At 39.8% G+C, this 16,134-nt stretch overlaps 1 protein-coding gene across 3 annotated transcripts in view; it reads right to left on the bottom strand.

The window, feature by feature from the left end:
- The window catches only part of FHOD3 (formin homology 2 domain containing 3), a 406,197-nt gene that overhangs the window by 367,722 nt on the left and 22,341 nt on the right, over positions 1-16,134 (bottom strand). For all 3 annotated transcript variants that reach the window (XM_082479632.1, XM_082479633.1, XM_082479634.1), the window contains exon 2: positions 4,439-4,545. In XM_082479632.1, coding sequence (XP_082335758.1) covers positions 4,439-4,545 — 107 coding nt within the window. The remainder of the gene's footprint in view (positions 1-4,438; positions 4,546-16,134) is intronic.

The raw sequence follows: 16,134 nt of genomic DNA, 5'->3' as shown, positions 1-16,134 counted from the left end.
GTAGCCTAATCTCAGAAAATTAAAAGCTTTGAAGATTAAGAGCAGGACCTTGAAATGACCCAGAGAGAAAGAGAGAGACTAAGTGGTTTCTGCGGCCAGTCCCTCCCAGACAGCGGGCTGCTAAGCCCGCAATGTCCACAGACAGCAGCTCCAGTTTGGGAGCACTCCAGCTCAGTGCCTTGGTCTCTGCAGGGGCAAGAGATCAGAGCTGCAAGGCCCAAAACCAGCTTAGTTTGCTAGAAACCTGGGATGGAGGGACACATTCCTGACTGCATTTGCTACCCTATGTCTAAAATATTCCTTCTTTCTGGATAACATCACAAAAACTGCATTTTCTCTGAAGTGATGATATTACCAATCATACAGAGAAGCCATCTCACAGGTTCCTAAAGTTCTGGTTGTTCTTGTTTATCATCCTCCTGTTCTCTCTTGAAACATGGACAAAAACAGGATGCAGAAATCCAGTAGAAGCCTCACTAGTACTAAGGATACCAAGCTCATTGCATTTCACTGGCTCAGTTCCTGCTTTATACCCTAGGATGCCCCTTACCTTTCTCCCAGCACCATAATCACCGAATTGCTTTTAGCTTACCATTCCCAAAAACATCAGATCCTTTTCTGCCAAGCTGCTGACAAGTCAGGCGTTCCCCTTTCTTCATTTTCTGCCTGACCAGTACCTGCTTGTCTTCTAGCCAATTACTCCTAAATGCAAGGTTTTGTACTTGACTGAGCTGCATCCCACTGCAGCAGAGTGAAATTTTTGCCAGGGTTACAGAAAGATACTTGCATTATGTTAGTGTCATACTAGGTTTATAGCCACTTTCAGAAAGAAGGCTTTGCAGGGTCGTGAATTTTGTGGTTTTTTAAATACTTAAGATGAAAAACCTCTGCAAGCTTAAAGACCACCAATTATGGATACACATTTTAACAAAACAGTATTAATATTTTGTAATCTTATGGTAGTTCCTGCTATCCTGCATATTGACAACTTAAGATGAAGTGCCAGAATAATTACTTGTCAGAGTCAAAGTTGAAACACCTTAAGAATTTAATTTTCTATTATGGCCCAAAACTCTACTAGGAGTACGTCAGTTGGAAGACAAGGGTGCAAGTGGAGAGGAGGAGGACGTAGGGATGTTGGTTGATGAGAAACAACACGAGCTGGTAATGCACGCTTGCAGCCCAGGTAGCCAACTGCATCCTGGGCTGCAATCAAAAGAAGTGTGGCCAGCAAGTCAAGGGAGGCGATTCTGCCCCTCTACTCCAGTCTTGTGAAACCACACCTGGAGTATTGTGTCCAGCTCTAGAGCCCTCAGCACGAGAAGGATGTGGACCTGTCGGAGTGGGTCCAGAGGAGGGCCACAAAGATGATCAGAGGGCTGGAGCACCTCTCCTGTGAGAACAAGCTGAGAGAGCTGGAGCAGAGGAGGCTCCAGGGAGACCTTATAGCAGCCTTCCACTATCTGAAGGGGGCCTACAAGAAAGGGAGGGGACTTTTTACAAGGGCATGTAGTGATAGGACTAGGGGGAACAGCTTCAAACTGGAAGAGTGTAGATTTAAAATAGATATTAGGAAGAAATTTTTTGCTCTAAGGGTAGTGAGGCACTGGAATGGGTTGCCCAGAGCAGCTGTGGATGCTCCATCCCTGGAGGTGTTCCAGGCCAGGCTGGATGGGGCTTTGAGTAACCTGGTCTAGTGGGAGGTGTCCCTACCTATGGTAGGGGGATTGGAACACTATGATCTTCAAGGTCCCTTCCAAACTAAACCATTCTATGATTTATGAAATTGCTAGGATTTCAGGGCTCCAACCTGCAAGTTATTGGGTATGTGTGTGTATGGGAGATAGAACCAAAAACCCTCAACCTCAGAACAATCAAAGCACAGCCCCTGTGTCCTTAGGCAGCAGCACTGCAGGTTAATCACAAACCAGGATTACCCAAGGGAAGTATACTGCTTGTACCTACAGGCACCTCAGAAGAGGTGCTGAGGGGAGCATCCCCTCAGGCAATCGTCCTCTCTTCCCTCTGCAGCAGGGCACATGTTTCTTTTTGTGCTCATCCGTGGTTCACTTGCTGATTTACTCCCCAACACACCCCTCATTCTTCCCTCCATTCTCATCACTTCAGCCTTTTGCAAGTACTACCACCTGCATAATTTATCGTAAAGGTAAGAAAGCAGGGTCTGAAGGGGGACTGCAGTGGGAAGACAAAGAAAGATTGGCCACAACAGCTACAATGGCAGCACCTGAGAGCCGGCCCTGGTGTTGCACCTAAGGCAGGCAGCTGAAACATGAAAACACAGCACTTCCTATTGACCCACAATTACCAGAGGGACAATTTCAGAGAGCATGGCAAAGACCAGTGAAGGTAAGGGCTACACACGACACCAGAAGACAGGAAAGTTGTTCTCTCTCATTTCACAAAACCCATTTCAAAAGATAAGTACCATAATAATTTGTAGCCCAAGTGTTTGTGATGCACCTTAATACACACAGTTTCATACCTCCCTATTCATCTCTGCAGAGGAATGAAGGACCTTCCAGTAGACTTCGCATTTCTTGACAGGACAAGGCATTGGAAGAAGCAATAGCTCAACTGACAATAGGTTGCACAATTAAGAGGAGGCCTGCACACACATGCAAAGTACACAAAAACATAACCTGATTTTTGAGCTCAAAACAACACACTAGACATGTAATTCCGAATACAAGCAGCAGTTAGTTGCACATGTTTTGGTATTTTTCCTAGGATGCCACCACCACAGAGAAAATTAGAATAATGTTTCAGGAACAATTCATGTAATTGATTTTACAATTCCTTCCAAAGGAAGCAGAAATTAAAGCAAGGTGAAAGGTAGCTTGCCATTTCAAGTGTAAAGTCTGGCAGGAAAAGCACCAACCAGTCTCTGGCTTGCCGAATTGCTCGGGAATGCCATTGTGGGGTCTCAAAGGCAATGAAGTTAAAATTACTAGTGTTATCACAGAGACATCAATGGAAAAGAAAAAGTGTGAGTTAACAACTCATGCATGCTACTACAAAAAACTATCAGAATAGAAAGTTTTGCCTTCACCTTACTTTCTTTCAACTAATTATAAAGTTAGTTGGAAATAAGAACTTGCTGTTCTTTGCAGCAATTTTTTTACCTCTGCATAAAATTGAAGACTAGATCAGCTTCTATACTCAACACTCCTATTGCATAGGAAGGGAGGTTCAATTCAGCTGTATTGGCTAGTCTGTGTATTGGAGAATTTTCTGCTACCTGATTTAATTTCTAACAGAAAAGTTTCTTTATCTTCTAATAGTTACAAAAACATGCCCAAAAACTGGTATGTATGAAGACGACATACACAAATGCACACACATGAATATCTATAACATATTATTTACAATTCTTCTCCAAATAAAATAATCTTCAGAGGCACAGTTTAAATTTGTAAGAAATACTCATCAAACAAAGACAAGACAGCTAACAAAAAGCAGAGAAACCAGTATAAGCAAAAGGGCTGCAACTCTGAGTGTTAACAAGCCCTGACCAATTCAGAATGCAGTTAATTTCCTTCTGGCACAGCTACATTACTTACATGCACGAAGTCTATGCCAAAACACACCCATAAAATTAATTACAACTATCCAGTCCAATATAGCAACCAGCAAGGCAAAAATAGCTTGAGACTGTCTGTTCATTTTATATCTTGAACAAGACAATCACCTAAAACACCCTGAAAAAAAAAAAATTCTAAAAAGAGAGTTTTATACATGCATTCACACAGACACACATGGATGCTAACTTTTGTTTTCATTTTCAGTTCTCAGAGATGGTTATGGAAAGCTGTGTCGTATCAATCCATGTGTGCCAGCAATAATTAAAAAAAAAAAAAAAAAAAACAAAAAAAACCACAGAGGAGAATATTCACAAAACACCACCACCACACACACACCCTGGGCTGGCTAAATCAATTCAGCAGTTAAAAAAAAAAAAAAAAAAGTCAATACAGGTCTTTTCTTCAAGAAAAATGAGTACTTAAATCTCAAGGAACAAATAAATCGAGTTTATAACTTCAGGAGTACCACCCCAATATAATCTTCTACAGCAACTATTATCGTTTAAGTAAGATCTCAAAATTCTTAGAACCAACCACCCTCATTTATTAAGTTCCAAAGAACTATAAAAATTTACGACACTGGTCAAGAAATCCATCTTGATAGATTTCTTACCTTCTTTTCAAGAAACTGTAAGAGTGAATGTAGATAGAAAAGTCATAAAATTCTTAATCACGGAAAGTGGGAGACATATGTGCTTACAAAGGAAAGAATTTTATCTTTTTTTTTTCCCCTATAGCTGACGTGAACATACCAAGTTAACCACACACACTCCCCAAACCTCAATGCTTTTGGACAAATATGCTTATTTATCTAAATTTAGTAAACATTTACTTACCCAGCATCCTCCTGGAAGCCTTCCAATTCATCTCTTTGTTCTGCTAGGGTGGATTCTAGATCCAGATAGGTACCGTTGTGAGACAATTGCAGGGTGCAGTCATCAAGCTGTAGAACAAAATTCAGATCATTAGATTACAGAGGTATGTTAGAGAGAATGACTGCTAACATCGCCTTTCCATCTTCTGAGTCCCCAGACAAGATCTCCCTAAAACAAACCGTCTGTAGGGACTGGATAAGGAAATGGGTGCTGTTCAGCAATTTATGCAATCCCGAGCCCATGTTCATTAGACCGTGCTTGGTCACAACAATATCAACACAACTAACAAAACCAGGGAAATTTATTTATTTGAACATATAGAAGGAGATTACAGGATTTTATCATAGCGCCTTTAGAATCCTGTAAGAAAAGAGAAGTTAATTGAAATGTATACCTAGGATATGAATGACTATTCTGTGTTCTTACAGCACATTTCAGTAGAGTTTCTGGAATTCTGGATAGAGGTGAAAGGAAGAAGCAGCTGTATCATGAGCTACTGAATGTCCCCTGTGAGGAAGGATACAGCCAAGGGACAGCGCAAGGTGTGGCAGCCAAGAGTCAGGGTCCTGCACCAAGGGGGAGTGCAGTTAACCAAGACCCAGATTTTTTTCTGGTGTTCTCATTCCAGGGCCTGGCACTAACCTGCCACTCAGGTTGCAGGGAAGACCTTCCTAAGCACCAGCAAAAGGACTGGACACGTGTACCAAGTTCCTACAAAGGTACTGAGGTCCAGACCTAAGAGCAGGAACCTGCCTGCAATGGTGCTGAAGAGGGAGAGAACAATTAATAAACCCTTTTTATTTCCATCTTGTCTTCCCTCCTCTTCATGTTTTCCATTCATTGTTTCAGCCGTTATTAAAAAAAGCTAGATTTGATCAAATTAGAAAAGGATTTTTCTGGTTTTTTTTTTTGTTTTGTTTTTATGGGGAGCACTTCACAGGAGAAGGTCTAGGAAGATCTAGCCCAAAACTCTGGCTAAATCATCACACAGGAATACAAAATAATTACTGGATTGAAGAAACCCAAGGGAAGACTTGGAAGAAACATGAGCTCTCCTCTCACTATCAGATAACCCAGTGTCAAATCACAAGGAATGAGGAAAAAAGCCTTCCCAGGGCAAGGAAACAAGAAAACATTTACCAAAGGGTAGAACAACCCTATACTTTCATCTACCTCCACACTAGGGAGTAAGCGACCATCTGCCTTGGACAGCCTGGAGAACCCAGCCCAGAAGCAGAGAAACTGCCATCACTGAGCCCAGCCGGACAGGCTGCTGCCGACCTTCATGTGTCAACACCACACTGGGGGTCCTTTTGTAACCAGTTCCAAGTTCACAAATACTGTAAGCCCCAGATGCGTTGTACTACCATGTATAAAATCCAGTCTGATAGCCAGTCTCAGACTGACCTGCGAAACAGAATGTTTCATTCCTCTGAATTTGGCAAAACTAACTGGCAGGTCCTTTGCATGTCTCTATCTACCAAAAGGCAACTGTGACAATAGTGGTGTAAATGTACATCCCTGCTGCTAAGGACACTTTGGGGAAGAGTTTTTAACTCCATACTTCATACCAATCTTTGCCACAGGTGGCAGCCAACTACTCTTTGAAGGGGTAAGCAAGGGTCTGAACAGCCAGTGACAGAAGGAAAGCAAATCACAACCCTTTATCACATCCATGGATTTTTCCTTCTGCTCTTTTTAACACTAGGAAAGAAAAATCAATGAGAATTCATCTTTGATGAATTACCCGTTTTAACTTCCCATCAAAGTTATGGGTTCGCAGTAGCTGTTCGGGAAAGCATAATAAGCAGCCACACTTCTTATCTGGCAGTCAATACCACAACTTAGTCATCCGGTTTCCTATCGCTGATTTATATATGCAAGAAAAGAATACAAATAGTCTTTGATTATTCTGGATTAGCTGCATTGAAAATACTGCAGAAGAGCTCATTTATAATTAGCAAGTGATAGAGCATGACTTTTGGATTAGTCCACACCACTATGCTTTGCAATGTTTGTAATCTGAAAGAAAAGTTCATCCTCTAGAGAAAAGGAAAGGGTAGAGGGAGGAGGTCAAGTTGTATTTCAAACCTGTTCCATTTTTTCCTTTTCTTTCTTTCCTCTGGGGAAAGAGTAAGTCATCAAATAAGGCGACATGAGTTTTTACTCTGACTCCTGAGGATTAAAGAAAGCAAAGAACCTCCAAGCGCAGCCCTGTGATACCAAGAACACCAGTAATACTATTCTGTATCTTTCCAGTTAACAAAGGATATTATTAACCTATGCTAATTCAAAATACACTCTTTAGAGAAGAAAGACTAAATACTACTCTGGGAAACTTTTTCCCAGTAGCCCAGAGTATCTAATGAAATGCTAATTTATTCAAAGTAATGCCAAAAGGCAAACTACTAATTAGATAAATGTTCTGCTGTCGCTATGGAGATTAGGGGATTTGCCCACAATTTCCAATTATACTGCATAATTAGGGAAAAAGAACTGTGCTTTATTAATATCTTATGACTTTAGTATATAAAAAGCACGATGAGAACAGGAAGTACTTCATGTACAAAATAAAGAAGAATAAGTACATTCTACCTATTTTCATCTCATCTCCATAGCTTCAGCTGAACATAGTATTCATTCAGGCTTTAAAGCACTGTACATTGTATGCTGTATCCATTAATAGGAGCATTAGAGTAATGGGAGAAACAGCAATATCTTTTATTCCCATTATTTAACACTGAGTCTTGCCAAAAAGATTTGTCTTCTCATGAATGTGTACGCACAGAGATGGAAGGGAGCAAAACAAAAACTTTTAAAAGGAGTGTAAGTATTAAGGCAATGAACTCTAAAATCATCCTTATATAGCATCAACTTAGCTAGTTTGCCTCCAAGCTTCACTTGCACACGTATTTTACAGGCAGATTACAAAAAGAGAAGCCACCTTATGAATTATTTTTAATTAGTAAATTGCCTGCCTTTTTCAACACAAAGGATGGCTGATGTTCACTCATTAGTGCTTATTAGTAGCAATTCAGGATGTTGATCTCTGCTCTGTTCAATGTTAATCCCATGTTTATCTGCTATGCATCAATTCTCCTGTTTCTGGAGACCCACACAAATGGCCCCATCTAGTTCATTGATGACATGCTCTTCCCATTGATCATAATTCACATTAAAATCCTTATTAACACCCATCTCTTAGGACAATCAAAAGGCAGAATGAGTGAAGAAAGTCTTTCAAAGAACATTTAACCGAGCTATTTCTATAATCACGAACAAGACTGCTATTCAACTTTTTTGAAGAACAAAGTAATAAAGGATTAAATAAATGGAATTAATTTCACAATTCTGTTTAACTCTTCAGTATTCCCTACTGGTCCCAAAATTCAGATCATCATTTTGTTATTGAACTGCATAACCAGTTTATACTATTGCCACATGGTCAAACTCTCCAAGATCTTTTCATAAACCCATTTTTTCTAAAATCTCTCTCGCCCGCCCTGCTTCTCTGCAGGTGTTCTCAGAGCAGAACCACGCTGTGCTTTCAATAAGGTAAGACATGAAGAATTATTAAAAAGTATCTGATCATATCACTAATGACCAAATCATAAGCTATATGCCCAAAGGGGGGGAAATCAAGGTTACATTCACAATTTTATGTACCATAAATGTTTAAGTCTTTTAGTCACCATCTCCACAGACGTACTTAAGAATCATTTTTAAAAAGTGAAACAGAATGATAGTTTCAGCAAAAGAAATTTTACTGATGCCCTTGTGAGTCATCACCACAGTTTGAAACTCTTTACGTAACCATGAAATAGAGTTTTCCAACAGAAGAATGGAAACGTAAGGGAAATGTAAGAAAAATTAACAGGAAGTACATAAAAAGACCATAGGATCATGAGCAACAGTTACTCTATTATAAGGTTGTAGTTACACTGTTATAAGTTTCATTCTAAAAAGTTAAACACAATTAATTATGCAAAAGCAAACAAATATCTGATTAAACAGTTGAAGTATCAGAACATTTAAAAGCAGAGCTTCCTACTCCTCCACCCTTCCCTGTTTAACCAATTACAGAGTGAAACCTTACAAGAGAAGGGTGTCCTGGCTTCGATGATAACCAGAAACAGGCACAGCAAGGTCAGAGCTGCAGAGCTCAGGCTCTGCCCTGCCTTGGGGTTCGTCGCCACCTCACCAGTACCCGGAGAGCCCTCAGCAGCAACGCGCCTGTCTGCCACATGAATACACACAGGTTGGGGAAGGTTAAGCAACCAACTCATGCAAGTGCTCTGTATAGGCTGCCAGGAAATCAAGAATATAGGGCAGAAACTCCGTTTATCATCTTCTTTTGCAGGTAACCCAATCTAGCTAGGTGCAGCTAGTCCCTCAACCTGCAGGGCCAAAATAGTTTGTACTCCAATGCTGTCAAGCTTAAGACAACTCAAGACAGTTTGATAGTAGTATACCAGTAATGACTTTTTCCTTGTTTCAAACACTGACCCACAGAAAGTGATAACACCCATTTCTTTTCATAAAGAAGCCCTTGTTGCTCTGCAATAAGAAAGCTCATAATTTCTCCAAATTTCAGAGTTGAAGCACATCACCAAAAGGAGCAAGAAACAGTAGGGGAAAAAAAAAAGAACAGCAGCAAGAAAAGCTGACAATCAGCCAGTTACCCGATGCCAAAAAATGACCGCTGCCCCTTTCAGTTAAATGAATGGCGGGGGAAAAATAACTAAACCTGAGTTCAGTCATTATTTTCATCTGTTGCCTTTAGCTTCTTACAATCCAAGAGAAACACCTAAAACCAGAGGACAGGTGGGTACAAGGACAGAAGAATGAAGTGCCTGCTTCCAAACACACACAATCCACATGTCCACCCACAGACCAAGTACTGCCACCCACTCCTCTTCGTACACTCCACGTACACACCAGTCTTCTCACTCAAGAAGCCCAGTGGGTAAATAATTCAACACAGAGGCAACACACACCTTACCATGCCAAGAGAAACTCCTGCAAGTCTGTTTTCTCTTCCTCCAGAAGGCTTTGCTAGATTATCAGGCATCCAAAGTGGACTTTCCTTTAGCTTGTTTTAACTTCTCTGCCAACCTACTGCTGCCCTGGGACAGAGTTCAAGCTGGGGGAAATGCCAGAGGCACCCTCTCACCTTTTCAAAAAGCACAGCAGAGACAAAAGCCATTAGGAAGCTTCTCCTCGTCCTTGTTTGTTCAAAGACCACAGAGCTGTATTTTTCAACAGTCAGAGAGGTGCTCTTTCCTCACCCCCAAGGCTCTGCCTTGAGAATCCCTGCAGGAGAATGTATTTTGGACAAGTGTCTCGTAAATGCCAAGATACTACCAAGTCAGCAGCCAGTGCGTGCAAAGAGAGAGCCAAACGTTTTCATAATTTTATCTTCCATTTAAATAAAGGTAGGCACCATTCAAAAATTAAGTTCAGATGGTGATCAACGATCACATTCATAGGATGAAGTGTCCTGCATTACAAGATAGGTGGTTACTGGTGTTACTACAAATCACCAGAACCACTCGACTTTGCAGCCAGTAGCTGAAAGTACAACCAACTCTCACCAGATTTCCCATAATTCGAGGTAGAGCTACCGGATAGATTATTTTGCTCATTTGGTTTAGAAAATTATAGGGAAAGGGAATGACAGAGAGAGAGGTAGATTAGAGTAATCCAGTACCAAGCTGCAGAAATAAAAATCTCTTTTCAATTCTAGCTTCTGGCAGAGACTCAGAAAATCTTTATCTTACTCAAATGTCTTAGCTCATCTTTCATTTACACATTATCGGGTAGTAATTGTTCTCATTAGTGGTGGCATGCTCCTTATTAATATACAGCATGGTTTGCAGGGTTGTAAAAAAAAAAAAAAAACGTTCCTTTACATTCAGGTTTTTGTTTCTAAATCCAAAGCTTTGTTTTGCTTTATGCATCACAAGCCTGACACATCTGCACACTCAAGCTATGTGGTTTTTAAACACACTCCCTTCTGGTTCAGCTGTTTCCAGTGCAATTGCAATTCTCATAACAAGACCTACAAATGCCAGTTTTCTCCCTGCACTGCCATCTCCTCCCCTTCTTTACTAAAACCAATTTCTATCCAGGAAAAAGGTGGAAGAAAAACAGCTCTGCCCAATTACCAGTCCAAACATATTCCATATTTCTAAGCAAACTGCACAAACTGATTAGTGCAAATCAATATTTAATACTTTTCTATCCAAGGCCAAACTTCAAACTTAGAACCACCATGCTATTTTCAGAAGGCATTGTATTTTGATGCTTTTGAATTTTTATTACAGATCAGCAGGTGCAGATGTTCTGCACTGGTACATATTTGTTCCTTTAAAATGTAACAGGATTACTGTCACTGTTAGTTCTCACAGAGTAATGAAAAATGGGGATGATTTCAAGCCACAGACCACAGACCACCCACCAGAACAATTACCTGGCTTCAGAGCCACCACCAACTGCCCTCTCACCGAGGGCCTCAGTCTCTCCCTTCTCATGTGAGCAGGTGCTAACCGGTCTGTGCCATGGTTATGCGTGTTCTAGTCATCATCATTTTGGGCAACATGATAGACAGAGACCAAAACATCTAGCCCAGGAGTGATGCCAAATGACCCATGTCATGTAAAAAGCTTGAAATGAACGTGATGAAAGGAAAGCAAGTAATCTCTATGTAAGCCACATGTTAGTGCCCAAAATTACGCTAGAAACTGCACTCATCTTCAAGCATGACAGCAACCCAACATAAAATCACTGTGTCTTGATCTAAAAAAGGCCCTGCACTCCAAGTAGCTCCATTGCAATTGTTTAAAACAAAACTATACTCCTTCTCCCCATACGTTTTTTTCCTTTTAAATATAGTTTTGTAACTGAAAGTATTTTCTTAAAAATTCTTCTAAAATTGCAATAAATCCAATACTTTTATGAAGTCAGAGTTTTAAAAGTAAGGTCAGGCACATGCTCTATATAGAAGGGCATTTATGGAGAAGGCAGCTGTGCTACCTTCAGTCATCCATGCTCACAAAAGTCAGCAGGGTTTCAGAACTTTAGGAAACTCCTCCATGCTCATTTAGAGGCTGGAAACAATAACAACAAAAAAAAAAAGATTTGCTAAATTTGTAACTTTATATGATAAGAAGTAATTTAGCATGTACAACAGTATTCCTCAATTTTGTAGCTCTTCAGGAGTGATTAGCATAGCTTGTGGGAGTAGTTATTAATGCTAATGCACCTCTGGTTTATTTTTAGCACAGTAATTGCCATTGTCAAACTACTTCACAAACTTGCACGCTTTGCGGAACTCGTGCAGTTGCACTGATGGAGCCATGCCTACACACAAAGTATAATCCCAAGGTTTGCGCAATTGGGCGTAGGGCTGTCAGAGCGCAATTACTTTAAAAGGAACTGCTACTCTGATATGAAAGCCCTGGTATTTTGAATGTAGCCTGCACTACTAGTCTGAAAGAGCAGTTTTTATCTCTGGCCTGGTAGACGCCACAAAATACTCCTGGGGTCAGGTAATACAGTGCATGAAGTGAAACATTAATGCCACATTAGATCCTCAAGAGCCACTGGAACAATACACTGCCAATAAAAATATTCTGCTGCAATAACAAAGACACTGAAAACAAACACAGAAAGCTGTTATATTAATATTATGGGTTTGACTTAAGAATAACAAAAGGAAGTTCAGAGTTCAAAATTCAGAAACTGCTATTTCAGGGGTCTCTGAAATACAGGCAACACACTGGAGCGAAAACATAATGTGTAGATGCCTACCTGTTGCTATTTTTGGACAATTATGTCACTAACTCACAGACCTTTTGCTTCATGATTCCCTTTAACAGTGTTCCACAAGGAGCGATTTAGAGTTTACTAGAGTATCCGTGTCCAAATATGACACTGTGGCTTCCAACAGCAGCCACACAGGCATTGCTAGAAAGCGTATGAGTTCCAACCATGGAACAAGAAAGCCAAATAAATTCATCTAGAGATGCAGTTACTGCAATGTTTAATATAAACTTTAAAAAGCTATCTGAAAACACTAAAAATAATTGAGTTTCTGCACAAAAACTATGCAGAACTGCATGCTGTATGGGGAACTAACACACATTCTTTCTCCCTCACCTAATTAAATTATTTTAAGTTAAATTAGTTAAATTTGAGATGAGCCACAAACCAAACAGCCAACAGTAGAATCAGCAAAGTCAAATTGTTTAGACCAAAAACTCTCCAGTTCTTTAACCCAAAAAAACCTACTGTATTTTCTGGTTTTCTCACAGTAAACACAATGAGCCTACAGGACGAGAATAACCTAACCTCTGCATCCTGTCATTAACATTTGGCACTTAGATTCTTTCACTCCCTTTCCCCATCTGTGTTCAGCTTTTCCTAACTAAGGAGACAGAAAGCTAGCTCTTCTCCCCTTTATGGTTAAGTACATCCTCAACTGAACAGAAAGGAGAGTAACCATAAGAACAGGATTCTTTATTTGGAAGTATATACAGCTTTTTGGATGATACACTGGGGATGCCTACAGCTGACACGGCCTCATTACCATTTGGCTGGAATTACTGTGAAGGTATCCAAGGAAATGGAAATAATCTTTAAGAAGGAGATGGGTCATGAAAAGTGAGAGGAGGGAAAGGATTAGCTTCAATGGACTTTATCATCTGAGGAATCTTTTGTTCAGAGTGCATGTACATGTGTGTAGGAAAAGCACTGGGTTAAAAATCTCAGAAATCATTCTTTTAAAGGTAATGAGTAGTCCAGGAAAGCAAAAACGATACTTAAGTTGTGTCAAACAATTCCATCTGGCTTCTTTTGTACTTATGTTAAGCTGAAAACTGCAAAGTACTTCATATTTGAAAAATACTTTTTGAAGTGATGTGGCAGAACGAACCTATGACTTGCAGCCTTTTATTTTTAATGCATTACCCTGAGAACAAGCTTTCTATTAGTATCCTCCACCATGCTTGAACAGTTAAAAGACAGTTTGCATGTAGGATTCTACCATTGCTACTCTAACTGCACTTGGGACACTGCAGGTTGCTCACTACCCTATCACAAAACTGAAATATTGGACTCCTGCAGTACAGAGGGCAGCAACTGCACAGTAAGCAATAAATGCAATCCATCTTCAGCACTGTTGGTTTCATTGACACAGTGGCTAAACACCTACTAGACAATATACCACAAAAAGATAACCATCCCTAACCTAACGTGCAGATGCATTTCCACCCATATGACTCACATCTGTAACTTTTTAAAAATAGTGCAGCTGGAATATCAGTCCTGAGATAAGTTGTATTTAATATTTGAGAGAAGAGGTTATTTGCATCCATGATCCCTCCTCTACCAAAAATAAAAATTAGGAAAAAAAAAATCAAAACTAAGGAAAGCAGAAAAACTAGAGACAAAACATCAGGCCATGTGGAAACCCAGAGCAGGGAGGTTGGGGGGAAAACAAGAGAGCTTCAGAGGGAGAAGAGTGGGTAGTAGTTTCAGAACGACTGCAGTTCTGGAAAAATTAAAGAATTTTTTGAGGGCCAAGGCAGGGGAAATTTGGAGTTGATGAGACTCAAAGACAGAGTCAGTAAAAGAAACAGGAAGCCCAGGGTAAATAATCTTTTGTTATAATCAAAACTTGACTCAGAGGCTTCTGGTTAGTTATCAGAAAGCTTAAAAAAAAAAAAAACCCAAAACACCACCGCAGACAAAAAAACCCACCCCAAAACAGAACACTAGCAGAAACCCATGGATCAAAAAACAGGAGAATACACTAAAAACATTCACACCAAGGGTTTGTGTGAAATACAAAAGAAAATAAAGCATAGTAGGATTATCAAAGAGAACATCATGCACTTGTCAACAGAATAATTTTTCAGACACAGCCTGAATCTTGGAGGTTTAAATGAAAGATTTTGTCTAAGAATATTCTAATGACTACAATCATCAACTCTTCCTGAGACTTAAACTGCCTCTTAAAGGCTTTGTGGTTTCAAAACCAAACATCAATTGGAAAGTCATTAAAAGAGCATGATTAAAAAGTTTAAGAGAATGAAATTCAATAAAAGAACACTGAAAAAATGGTGAAAATACATGTATCCTGCAGACTCCCTTCTTAACTCCTACTTCCAGATTTTGTAAAAGCATATGAGGGATCTGAAGTGAGATTTTCTACCCTTGAGCAGATTTTTTTTGGCACTTATGCATCGTCTTTTTTTTTTTTATCATCCATTTTTTCCTTGTTTGATTAGCTGCCAAGCAGTTTCAACCCCCACCTTTAAAACAGTTGTCTAGAGTAGAATAGGCAAACAAAAGAGAACCTCTGCATTCATTAGGATCACATCTGAACAATACCAAAACAGAAAACCACACTCTCCAACTCAGTTACAAATGAAATATAAGTTTGTAAGGAAAGAAAGAATGCAGCGTTACCAGCTATATCTCAATAGTATTCATTCCCTGCTTACGCTCTGATCACCCTGTTTCAAATGGCATAGAGTGAAAATAACTAGAAACAAATGGCTTTAGTAATAAACTCCTGATCTATTTGCCTTGGCAGTGGACTAGGCGATGCCATAAGAGAACAAAAAGACAGAGTTTGAGAAAAAGCAAGAGAGCATCATGGTACTCAAGAACAAAACACAACAAGTCAATCATGCTTTTAGCCTCTTTCAGAACAAAGGAATAAATAAATGAAAAAAATCCAAAACTTTAAAAGTGAGCCTTAAATACAGTACATAATGGGCCAATAAAGCTCATAATTAGAGTTCAAAGCTTAGAGATCAAATGCAATTAAATACTTCTAGGAATAGCAAGGCTAATTTCTTGTAATTAAGAGCACGTAAAACATGTATGCCTCAAGACATCAGCCATCCAATATCTATTATTTAAACCGGTCCATTAGGGTAGTACTCAAGTATCCCTCTAAACCATCTGGTATTAGCTACTGTAGATTGCTGCCACAGTTATCACTGTCTTCTATGCACAGAAGAACCACAATGTATCTGTATTTTTGCTATGAGCATGAAAGCTCATATAAACCAAACCACTTGCGACCCTTGTTTTCAGTGCTTGCTCCCAACATTTTTTAAAACGTTTGAATGACCAAAATAAAACACAAATAGCTGTTTTGATATATAACATGGGTCATATCCACTAAGACTGAACATAGTTTTCTGCAGTACTTGATTAATCAAGCTTACAAATGTCCAGCTTGTCAACTCCAAATGGATTTGCCTGCAGAAAAGATGCTGGGAATGTTCACAGACACCTACAAGACCAAACATACATGGCACCTTCACGTAATGCCATCATCAGCCAAGTTGGCATTTGCCAGCTTTAGAGCAAATAGCCTGCCTCATCTATGTATTCTAGTCCCCTGTCCAGCACTTGCAACAACTTTCTTGTGGTTACTGTTAACATAGATCACTTTGACAATCTACCTCATGGCAAACAGTTGGCTTTCCTTGCAATGCAACTGGGCACCAAGCTGGCAAAACAGCCCAGGAGCAGCTGATTGGAAGTGTCTGGTACAGACTTGTCACCAAAGCCAATGTATTATGGAAGAACTAACCTTTGGATATCTGAGAATTAGCGAGGAAGGGGAAGACGCCATG

This window comes from Vanellus vanellus (genome assembly GCF_965231255.1).
Source record: "Vanellus vanellus genome assembly, chromosome: 2".
Lineage (NCBI taxonomy): Eukaryota > Metazoa > Chordata > Aves > Charadriiformes > Charadriidae > Vanellus > Vanellus vanellus.
The sequence above is the reverse complement of the archived record's forward strand: the minus strand, read 5'-3'. Positions and strand labels throughout refer to the sequence as shown.